The sequence below is a fragment of the Thamnophis elegans genome, chromosome 1 (assembly GCF_009769535.1).
Source record: "Thamnophis elegans isolate rThaEle1 chromosome 1, rThaEle1.pri, whole genome shotgun sequence".
Classification (NCBI taxonomy): Eukaryota; Metazoa; Chordata; class Lepidosauria; order Squamata; family Colubridae; genus Thamnophis; species Thamnophis elegans.
This window is the reverse complement of record NC_045541.1, coordinates 48,923,293-48,936,156: the sequence shown is the minus strand read 5'-3', so window position 1 is coordinate 48,936,156 and position 12,864 is coordinate 48,923,293. Positions and strand designations below refer to the sequence as shown.

At 34.0% G+C, this 12,864-nt stretch overlaps 1 protein-coding gene across 1 annotated transcript in view; it reads right to left on the bottom strand.

Annotated features, from left to right (window-relative positions):
- Positions 1–12,091, bottom strand: part of DPP10 (dipeptidyl peptidase like 10) — a 196,258-nt gene extending 184,167 nt beyond the window's left edge. The window contains 2 exon segments of the mRNA XM_032235619.1: positions 7,185–7,280; positions 11,983–12,091. Coding sequence (XP_032091510.1) covers positions 7,185–7,280; positions 11,983–12,007 — 121 coding nt within the window. The 5' untranslated portion in view covers positions 12,008–12,091.
- Positions 12,092–12,864: the final 773 nt, after the last annotated feature.

The following is a 12,864-nucleotide window of genomic DNA, read 5'->3' as shown; positions in this document are numbered from 1 at the left end:
ATATCAACAATGAAAACTAAATTTAGAATTATTTGTGAATAAGTTATACAAGTATATTTTTATTTATCTTAATAATATTTCAATGGTTGTCATCCCATAACACTGCTGATAGAATTTATTTTTGACCCTGGGTAAATACTTACTTTCACATTCCACTTGCAAAGGATGCAGATGTCCTGGTGAAAGGAGAATCAGCATCTTATCCTACAACCACCATAAAGCAGGCTGATGCTTCCTTATTCAAAACTCCCATCCCATTCAGAACAAAAGTTTAAAGGGATAACAGCACAATTAATGCTAGTCCTCTTGAAGACAGCACTACTTTTATTTCATTTAAATTTTACAGTTGTCTCCTGTCCAGCTGGTAGTGATAAAGTTTAAATAAAATATAATAAAATACAATATCATAATAAAATCAAGATAATAAATAAATTGGAGGAAATAAAAACATAGTCTAATTAACAAGACCTCCCTGGATAATAAGCCCAATTGGACTTTTGAGCGCATGCACTAAATTAAGCCCTCCCCCCAAAATAAGCCCTCCCCAAAAATATTGCAACACAGCAGCAGTTATGAGGTGATGACTCTCGCTGCCTCTTGCACCTCAAAAATAATAAGACCTCCCCAAATATAAGGCCAAACACTTATTTTGGGGGTCAAAAGAAAATAAGACCCTATCTTATTTTTGGGGAACACGGTAGTAGACAATCATGTAGGAGATAAAAGGAAGTATTAGGCTATAGATACAGTCAGAGGTGAGTTAGTATAAAATGGCAGGTCTGTATCTAGGGTCAAAAAACAGGTAATACACCTGATTTTCAGAGGAATAACTTTTTTCAAAGCATGTGACCACAAGCAAGAAGATTCATTCTTACATCTACATTCATATAATGAGTCTGTTCCATCTATGAGATGCTGACAATGCCCTCCTTGAATATTGGGAAAAATACATAAAGGGAGGAATGTTTTCTCTAGGAACTACTTCAACCAGTCTGCACAAATTTCTGGGAACATGGTCATTATATGCTAGGGTTACATAACAACCCTGTGCTCCTTCTCTCCTTCTCCATCTCCTTCTCCCTCCCTCCCTCCCTCTCTCTTTCTCATCAGCATCAGGTCCATGCCTTCAGAAGTTGTATGAGAATTGACAGGTTCCCTCATAATGGCAGTGGAATATTTGAAGATGACAGAATACTCTTCCCTCTCAGTTCTCCAGTTTCATTCAGTATTAAACCAGGTACAGTGCTGCAAGTACAGTTGGTTCACCTCAGAGGTGGGTTCCTATCAGTCCGCACCAGTTCGGTAGAACCGGTTCGTCAAATCTACCGAACTGGTTAGAAGTTCCACCAGTGGACCCGGAAAGCAGGCCACACCTACAGAAGAGGTTCCAAAAAATTTTGAAACCCACACACAGACTCACACAGAGAGAGAAAGAAAGGAAGAAATAAATAAATAAATAAAGAAAAAAGAAAGAAAAAGTGAGAGATGAAAGAAAAAAAGGAAAAAGGGACAAAGAGACAAAAGGAAGGAGAGAGAGAGAGATACAGAGAGAGACAGAGAAAAAGAGAACACATGGCCGGCAAACCACTCCTACCAGGTCACATGGCCAGCGAGCCACTCCCACAAAGGAGGCCACACCCACAGAGTAGGTTCGAAAAAAATTTGAAACCCACCACTGGTTCACCTGCTTCATTCTTCTTATTTTCTACTCTCCCCCATGGACTCATTAGAAAGAGAAATGTAAAAAGAACAGGGAATTCCCTAGGAATTTATCTTTTTGTCTACAAACTTTATGTTCCAGTTCAAAAGACCTAGCTGACTTTGGAGAGTTAATATAACCCCAGAGATCCCCTAGTTGTCAGCCCCTTTCTACTATGTTTAGCCATGTATCCATGTTGTTAACTCCATGATCACATAGTTAAACCTGAATAGGACAATGCACCACAGCCAACTTGCCATGGCCAATTCACCACGGGCAACTTGCTGCAGAACAACTCACCATGACCAATTCACTGTGGGAGAACTTGCTGCGGGACAATTTAACAATTCAATTTAATTATTTAAAATATTTTTTAATTTTTTTTTGCATTTCAGGTTTAATTCTGTCTTCCTTTTGTATCCTTTCTTTAATTATTCTATTCCACTATTTCTTTGATATTAGTGTAATTCTTGTCCCTCGGTGAGATCCCCTGTGGCGAGTTGACTGTAGTGAGTTGGCTGTGGCAAGGTGGCCGAGGTGAATTGTCATAGATCCTAGTTGAGCATATTGGGTGAACAAGGACAAACATATCATTAATTCCAAAAATCATCCCACAGATTACCATGTTCTGATTATATCACTGTTGATAAGTATTCACTCATTAAGAACCAAGGCATACATCTCTTATTTTTGCTGGATAAGGACAATGGACGTATAACACAGCATGCACTGCATATTAGATTTTACAAGTGATCTGTGTTATATATGACATCACATTAAGGGATGTTAACATCATACTCAAAATAAGCTAATGCTTCTGAATGAAAGAGATTGGCTGTGAAATAGCAAAAGATCTAATGAAATATTTAAGACTGCATTTGACAGGGTTTAACAAAGACATATTTCCAAACAGTTATAATAAATTATGGAAAGAAATAAAAAATATTTTTAAAGATGGAAAAACTTAAAAGTTTCTTGAGTTTCATTACAACAATAAAATTAACTATATTGTCTAAGATAAATATCTTATTTCAAATGGCACTGATTGCAATATCAGACAATTATTTGTAGAACAGCAAAGAGCACTTAACAGATTCAAATAGAGTGAGAAAAACCAAGAATAATATTCAGTTTACAAGACTCATTAAAAGTGTGGATTTTTAATTCCTAACTTTAAATTATATTATTGAGCAGGCTGTTGATCATGGATAATATAATGGGCACAATCTCTAAGTAACAGAACATCAAATATAGAAGAAGCTGTCTTGACAAACAGACTTTATACAGTTTTATGATAGCTAGAACAAAGGAAGAAATTTGAAGGGGGTATACTTATAAGACAAAGTTGGTTAACTATTTAGAATCTTCTGAAAATTACATTTCTCTATTAGTACCACCAACAAATTGTTTTTTACTTCAAGGATAACTTTAGCAAGAAATAATTAATTATTCATACGACTATGTTGCATCCAAATTCAGAAAATAGACTAAAGACAAAGCAAGAATTGCTTCATAAAGGAAGGAATATACCAGTTAACTAGAGATGAATTGTTGCCGGTTCGGCCTGGATCGGGTAAACTGGTAGTAGCGGTGGTGGGAGGCTCTGCCCACCTGCCTGGAAGCTTCTGTGCATGTGCAGAAGCATCACACATGGGCAGGAGCACGCCTGAACCGGTAGTAGAAAAATTGGCAACCTATCTCTCCAGTAACAGATGTATAAATTGCTGGAAGAAGAAAAAGTGACTTTAATAAAGGAGGGACTTTAAGATGATAATATTAGAAAGAGAGATATACAGAACAAAGATCCTTTATTGGAATGCATCTACAAATTGTTAATGAAATATGGCATGGATGCAGAATAAAAAAATATATGACAAAGTAGTTGCTAAGTTTCAAAGAAGTAATCACAGTGGTAAGAAGGAGGAAATAAGCATTACAAACTATAATATGAGAGAAAATTGGAAAAAAATGTATTATAGGTGGTTTATTACTTCATCAAGTAACTCCAAGATGGATAAATAATGTAATAATAAATTTTGGAAATGTCAAAGTTAAAAACGGAACATTTTGTTACCTGTGGTACTAATGCACAAAACCTCCTCAAAAGTATTTGTAGGAAATAAATCACAATATTCAGAATTTTAAAAAACATAAAATTTGAACTGAAATTGCAAATATTTTTATTCAGGATAATTCTAAAAAGCATAACTGAAAAGTATCATAGTATATCTGGATATGTGTGTATATATACACAAATACATAGATATACATATGCCTACATTGAATTGGTGAATAGGCAGTAATGTCAAAAGTGATAAGTTATACCCATAACAGAAGTTTAACCAAATTTAAGTAAGAATGACTCCCCTCTATATTATCCAACACCCAGAAAGGCAGATGCAAACATTAGGAAATATGACTTCTAGGAAGAGTCAGGGGACTAATTAAAAACAACAGGTGAAATGACTTAAATAGATATAAACAAAACAAATTTCAATGTTTAACATTAAATATTAAAAACATAGAATAAATATTTAACTAGTAGTTAGAGGTTGGGAAAAAAGAATGGAAGGGAGAATGAGTCACCGACATTTTCCTTCACAATACTTTTACTTGTGTCCTATTTTCATTTTGCCTTTTGTATTTTTGTTCTTAACTTCTTTGTATTATTCAAGCTTATCTAGTATAACATAAAAATATAAATATTCCATTCATTTATAGAAGACAAAACCACAAGTATGTTTGGTCTAGAATTCTTCAGCTCATCTGAACATGTCTTTCTTTACCAAAAATATGGCCTAATCTTAGGAAACCCTGCTTGTTATGACACAAAATGGAGGTGATTGATTTTCAAGTTCTAGATGAGCACAAAGCATATATCTAGAAATATTATTAACTATATTAATTCAAACATGAAAGAAGACTGTGATAAATATGATTCAGTTTTTAAATACTTAAATGCAGCAAGTACAGTAAGTACAAACTTCTGTTTATATTAATAAACACACACACACACATGTATACACACACACACAAACTCTAAGAGCACATACAGATAGTTCTTGACTTATTACCATTCATTTAGTGACTGCTTGAAGTTACCACCAGAAGTGACTTATGATTGGTCCTTGCACTTACAACCATTGCACCAGCCCCAGAGTCATGCATCAAAATTCAGACTCTTGGCAATCAGCATGTATTGATATTGATATTGATATACATTGGGTGATTCATCCTGTGATCACATGATTGCCTTTTGCAACATTCTCAACCACTTTCCAACAAACAAAGTTAATGGGGAAAGCTGAATTTGCTTAACAGCCATGTGATTCACATGGTGATTTGCTTAATGACCATGCAAAAAAGGTACTAAAACTGGGCACAACTCACTTATTTATCACCTGCTTAGCAACAGAAGGTCCTATCCCAATATGGTCTTAAATTGAAACTACATATGCATTCATTTCGTGTATATACACTTGAAAACAATCAGTGTTTGAACAAAAAATTAAGTCTTTGGAAGTGGAATACTTTTCATTGAAAAGTATTCCATTCATTTTTACTCATACATAATTTCTTTTAAAAATGTTCCTATTGAATTATTGCTTTATAATTACTAGAATACAATAAAATACATTTTTAATAATTGCAACATAAATTAGGAAGAAAGCATATAAAAAGAATCCTTTCAAAAGTGACAGGTTTGAATAATCAAATCCATTTATCTATTCGACAAATTAAAGTAACATTAGTAACATTATTTGTTTATTATACTTGTACAACTATAAATTCAAATCTTATGAGGCAAGATATTGAAATCAAAGCTGATATTTTAAAAGATCTCACTGTGTTTTCTATTACAGTGTAGGTACTTAAGATCATCAAATGGAGAAGAAAAAGATATATGATCATTGTAACTAAATGTAAAAAAGAACAGAAACACAGGAAATTCCCTAGGAATTTATCTTTTTGTCTACAAACTTTATGTTCCAGTTCAAAAGATGTAGCTGACTTTGTAGAGTTAATATAACCCCAGAGATCCCCTAGTTGTCGGCCCCTATCTACTATGTTTAGCTATGTATCCATGTTATGTTAACTCCATGATCACATAGTTAAACCCGAACCACAGCCAACTTGCTGTGGCCATTGTAACTAAAGAGTCAGCAAAAGAAATATGGAAATTGATTGCAGAATGAGTGATGAATATTATTCAATAATTTTGATGATTTTAGTGCCAATTTTGTAAATTAGTATTATAGCAGAGTTTATACTATGAATGAATGTATCATTATATTTCCATTGCCATGTCTTTGCAGCTCCTATTTTTAGTTCTATCACTAGTTATAGGTTAAGTAATCAGTCACTTTTTAAATCTACAATCTTGATGACCTTTAACATGTTTATATGAAACAGATCCAATTATTTCACATAGCACATCTTCTCTGATTTATACATTTTATTCAAGGCTCTCTAGTTGCCTAAACATAATTCTCAATCATTTTTGGGCTCTTTTTTCAGTAAATCATTTCTCTTTTTTATTCTCCGTTCTCATATTGCTTTTTGCCCTGGGGCATAGAAAAGTACACTAGCAAAAAAATGTTTTGTAAATATTGCCATTTTTTACAGAATTTAAATGTGCATATAGTACTGAGGAAGGCTAGGTGAGGAATTGATATAGGGAAATGAATAATTAAAATAAAAGAAGAGAAATGTGAACTACTTGGACAGGATTGGTTTGGTTAGGGAGACTGAATAAATATTATTGCTTGCAATCTATCGGAGATTAAAATTTGGGTCAGAGTTACATTGCAAGTTTGAGTAATTATGGGAGAAGAGATGGAGGAGAGTATAAATAGTCATCTTACAACCATTGTTTACTGACCATCCAAAGCAACTACAGTAGTGGAAACAGTGACATGACCGTTTTCCATACTAACAATTATTTCAGTATACTACAGTCATATGATAAAAATTCAGACACATGGCAAATGGTTCATATTTATGATGCTCGAAATGTCCTGGGGTTATTCTGACAAGCAAAGTCAATGAGGAAACAATATTTGCTTAAAACCATGTTACTAACTTAATAATGGCAGTGATTCATTTAACTGTGGATCATAAAATGAAAGGTCATAAAATGGATCAAATTGTACTTGACAACTACATATATACTTATCTATTTCTTGACCTCGCCTACCTTAAAAGGCTGATTATCTATCTCTATCAAGAGTTTGGCCTTGGGGTTGCTTAGAATCTACCCACAGAAAACATGACTAACATAAGACCAGTTGATTTCCTAAATATGATTAAATAAAGATTTGATTCAAGAAGCTTAAATCTGTCCAGCACTTAATAAGCAGCATTCTACATTTATAACATACTCTCTAAATGTACATTAGTTATATGTACACTAGTAAAATATAATTCACTTTTTGTATTTTCTATTCAAAGTCCTTGTCCAACATATCCAACTTATTCAACATACCATTCATCCATTTCGCATCTGGATTGTGAACTACAAACTCTTTTCTGAAGAGATCTTCTAAAGATAATCTTGTTTCTGAAGAGTTTGACAGTTCATCTGCAATAAAAAGCAAACTTTTAATAAAGAAAACTATTAATTTTAAAGCACAGAGTTCATAGATAAATCTTTGCTTAAAATACTGACATCCCTTCCATGTTTTCAAGTAATGTTTATTTGTACATTAATTCATGAAAAAGGATATCTGTCTGTCTGTCTGTCTGTCTGTCTGTCTGTCTATCTATCTATCTATCTATCTATCTATCTATCTATCTATCTATCTATCTATCTATCTATCTATAAATTCCCATGAACCCTATGACCATAACTCAACCAAGTTAAAGTTCCTTGCCTTAGATTCAAGATCATCAGTAAACTAGCATAGAACAGATCACGTGTAACTGAATTCAAAAAATAAAATAATGTTATAGTATAAAACATAAAGTAATTTATTTGATGTTAGATAGGCATATGGTATGAATTCAGCTACTGTAGTTTATTCATGATTAAAGCAATATCTGATTTAGGAATGATGCGTGAATTTTGTTGAGCCAGTTGTTGAGAGGATGCAATTACTCTTTGACACTATAAAACCAAGAATTTACAACTTTATTTTTGGGTGTGCACTGCTGACCAAAGGGATGCGGTGGCTCAGTGGCTAAGACGCTGAGCTTGTGGATCAGAAGGTTGGCAGTTCAGCAGTTTGGATCCCTAGTTTCACGTAATGGAGTGAGCTCCCATTACTTGTCCCAGCTTCTGCCAACCTACCAGTTTGAAAGCACGTAAAAAATGCAAGTAGTAAAATAGGAACCACTTTGATGGGAAGGTAACAGCATTCAGTGTGCCTTCAATGTTGAGTCATGCCGTCCACATGACCACTGAGATCTCTTTAGACAGTGTTGGCTCATTGGCTTAGAAACAGAGATGAGTACCACCCCCTAGAGCTGGAAACGACTAGCACACATGAGCAGGGGAAGCTTTACCTTTACTGCTGATCAAATTAGCAGAAGGGATAAGCACAAGGGATTAGTCTGTGCTTAAAAACTTGGCTAAAATGGCAGGAAATCCCTGACATTCTTGCAACAGGATTTTTCCTGTTTTCAAGGATTTTTCATATACAGTTTCAAAGCCTTTAAGGGTTCCACTTTCAGAAGATGTATTTGGCCATTTTCTGTTCTATGTTGAAGCAAATTACAATGAAAAATGAATAACCCTTTCAAAATATTTTTCTCTGGGAAGGCTGCAGGGTTTTTTACATTGTCTTACCTTTAGATTCTTTTTTTGTATGAATAAAGTTGATGGTAGAGATATGAAACATAGACAGGTAATGTGGGGAAGTGGACTTTGATCTGATCTGAGGCAAAATCAGATGCAAACTGCTCTTAGTTTAGATCAGAAGCACAGAGTGGAAGTCAGATAATGAAGCTTTTCCCTGCAACTGGGAGGGAGATCCCCTTTGCAGAACATAATGGTTAATATTTTAATATGTTGTGATTTTTATAGAATTCCCACATGCTGTTCCCTGGGCAGCCAGATGTATACATCATCTGAAAAAGATTCTAGAATAATGTTTGTCATAGCTATACTTGCATAGATAACCAGCAGAATTTGATCACTATTAACACTTTATTATAGTGGGATACTTTATTCAGCTGATCTAATTGAAGGTTTATTGCAATGACAGTCAATGTTTGTCTTATCTAACCCAGTATATATGATGCTAATGTATTGTAACAACTGACTTTTATTTCATTTCATTGCTTCAATATTGTTCAATTCCCGCAATAGACTGCATCTTTAGTTAGTTCTACTGTATGCTTTACTTCAACTAGGAACATTTACAGAATTCTTTTTCCCACTAAATTTTACATTTGGGGTTATTCATTTTCCACTATTCCAACTAAGATTTACTGTTTGAAGAAATGGTAAAAGAAAAGAAAATAATTGTGACAAAATTAATTTTGGAATCTCTGTTACTCCAATAATAGGTCACTATTCAAATTTTGGCCCAGGGGGTTAATCCCCACACATTGAGATATAAATATATTAATTTAGAAAGCAATACAATCTTGTGTTGCTTAATTGCTCATTATGTAGTCTCCAATGTACTTATTGGCTTTCTTTCACCATTGAATAAGGGAAAGAGTAGAGTAGTAGGATACTATACATGAACTCATGAAGCACAGCAGTTTTATAAACTAAGAAACGTTAATACTCATTGTGACAGATGTCCCTCAGGTGGCCCTCAGTCTCTCATGTATGTTAATACATGAGAAAGCTAATCTTAATTTGATATTTACTTGCGCTGTTTTTCTCAAGGCATCTGAACTCTCTGACAAGAATTGCATTTCTATATAAAATTAAGGCAGTAACTTAAGCAGAAAATCAGAGGCTAAGTATGTGAGATATTCAGAATCTCCTTAGATCAAGTGATACCACTTCACAAGTAATCTTAACTAAAAAAAATTGAATTAGAAGTGTTGATCCATTATTTGTAGCTAGTGTATAGGAAAATAGTTTAATCTGCATCAAAATATTGGCAAAACTAACTCTCTCTAATTGCTCTCTCAGAAAGCAAACAAGAAAAATGGGAGAAAATAGTGCCTATTGATTGAGATGAATAAAGACAAAAGTATAATTTTATGAAATGTTATGCTTAATTCCTAACACCAACTATTCAGAGATTGTTGTTTGAACTACCTACACAACTGGTCCAGAATGCAGTGGCAGATACAGTATTGGGTTTTCATATGTTTGCCCATCTTACACCTCTGTTGTGCAAGCTACATAGATTCCCAGTTTCCTTACAGGTGTAGTTCAAGGAGTTGGTTATCAATAAAGTCCTACATAGCAGAGAAGATGGTTATCTGCAGGACTGCTTCTCAAATAATATCCGGGTTTTCATTTATAACAATAACAAAAAGTATCAAAACCTGGAAAAACGAACACTGTATATAGAGAAATACTTTGACCTATTAATCAGATACTAGCAGATTTCTCAAGCTAGTGATATAAAAATTCATCCAGTTTGGCTATAAATCGCCAGTGCGAAATGCTCCTGTACTCTATTTATTGCAATTTAACTACATTTTAGGGCAACTGAGAAAAGAAAACTTTTTAAGTATTCCAATCATTACTCATTGACCGTAGCAATTCTAACTGCTCTAAGTCTGCATATAATCAGATGAATAAATAATTAAAGATCTAGTACCTAAGAAGAAAAAGATATATTGTTTTTATTACTTTACTGATCTCCAGATAATAGGAATTGGGGTTTACTGAGCTTGCTATACTGTGCAATAATTTGGCCTTCCCAGAATGGTAAGGTGATTTGCTATATATTTCATACTACTAATTCAAACTTATTTTCATCCTTCATTTATCCTTTCTTTCCTATACATAGGAAAGTTCAGGTTTATTTTTTACTTTTCCATACTCTCGTAATCCTGACTATATTTGTTTGGGAAAAGGAAGAAAAATCTATCTCTTCTGTTTTACCCATTGCTTAAGAAGGAAAACTTCAACCAAAGCTCAAATACTTTGTTTCCTCTGCCTTGTGCTCTTACAGGGCTCCCCAAACCCCAGGTTGTGGCCCATTCGGAACTGGATTGTGGAAGTAACAAGTGAGCACACATGTGCACGCAGTTCCACTTGTGCACACAGCGGGAAGGCAAGCACATGTGTGTAGCTCCCATTTGTGTGAATGGCAGGTGCACCTGCTTGCTTCTTGTGTAAATGCAGCTGCGCGCACTCACTGCTCACATGGAACCATCTCCTCTTCTCTTCCCCTGCTGGTCCACAAAGCCAGAAAGGTTGGAGACCACTGTGCTATTGGACTGATTAGTGAACTTTCAATTCCCCATTGCTATGAAACAAAATCATGAGAAAATGCCATTATCCAGTGTCCAAATGGGATGAGCAGCAATGGATTTAATAGGAAAGCAAAAGATCCAAAAGATCAGAAGAGCATCACAGCAGCACAGTGAAAGCCCTGCCAACTTTATATACCTCATAGATGTATAAATGGGTGGGAATTTGTTACACTGCTGAAACTACCACATTGATCCTCACCCCTTCTTCTATGATGCCACTGTAATAGGACTGTCATTGATGGAAGGAAAACTTTTAGCTATACCTATCTCTTAGCATTCTTCACTACTTTAACTGAAGTATTGACACTATGGCATAAATAAAACAAACAAAATATGTATGTAGTTACTTACCAAGCACATCTAAATCACATTAAAGTAACCAAAATATCTTTACAATCTCCAAGGCTTGTCACAACTTTTGAGCATCCCTAATGTTCAGAAATTAGAACCTGAAAAATCTGACACACCCTACATAGGGAATTCTGCTGCCATTTACATAAACTGTTTTTACCATTGCTTTGTAATGGTCTTAGAGATGTCTTCAAAAATTGTTTAAGGTTTTTTTCTAGATTTACTTCAAATCACAGAAATCTGAGATGTGGGAATAGGTTGTGCATGATGATATGTAGAATATTTATGGATGCATGCACAATTCCAGGTCCTGATGTTAATGGATGATCAATAATCTTCATATTTTATCAATATGTCAACATTTTATCCTACCACATTCTACAGCATGCTTATCATTACTATAACATATGACATTTCTTAACTTACATAGTAATATCTTTCACTAAGTTTCAGCTATTCATATATTATTGTTAAACTGAATACAAGCAATTTAGAGTTTAAACATTCAAAACAAATAAGTAATAAAACTTTATTACTACCTGGTGTTAAAAGAATTACGGACATGGTGATCAGTGAACATACAACTAGAATCACCAGCAATGCAATTGCTATTCCCTTCCAGTTCCTCTGTGGTGGGCTGTTGCTTCCAAGTTCCTAGGAAAATTTAAAAAAAAAGGAATTTGTTTGATGATTACATATTAAATATGATAAAATAAATTATTTTATGCATTCTTGTAGTCAAAGTGTGGTTATTTGATTGGTTATTTGATTTTCCATCACAGCAGTTCATTTTATTGATTAAAGTATGCCATTTTTACTTTTTTTTAATAAAGTTTTTTAATTTTTAATTTAAAACAAATACAACATCCTTCTTTACATGCTATAGAAAGTGTATCAGTTGGTTACAAATAGACTTTTGCGCATCTCTTCCACAGTCAACAAACATAATTCATGTTAACTCGAGCATTTTAACTCAAATATTCATACATGTCACCATCATCATATATCCATTTTCATTTGACTATAATTGTTATTAAAAAAAATAACCTTTGTATATGGTCCAAAAATATTTCCAACCTTCCCTTCTCATATCCAATTATTATTTATCATATCAACTCCACATTATATACATTACTATCAATATCAATTATTATTCAGCTATGTCTATTACAAATAAGAGTAATTAGATTTAGCTAATTTTAAATTGTATTCTTCCATCTATCAGCCTATGTCTCTCCAATAACAAAACCTTCTTAATCCTATTGCCATTCGTGGAACAGATTTACCAAATGTTTTTATAAGCAAGTCCAAACAGGGATATCTTCGCACCTTTTTGCTCAAGATGCCTCTGATGAAATAATAACGTTGTCCCAGGCTTGTTGCACTTTTCAGTTTGTCTTTAATTCTCAAGGGTGGAATTG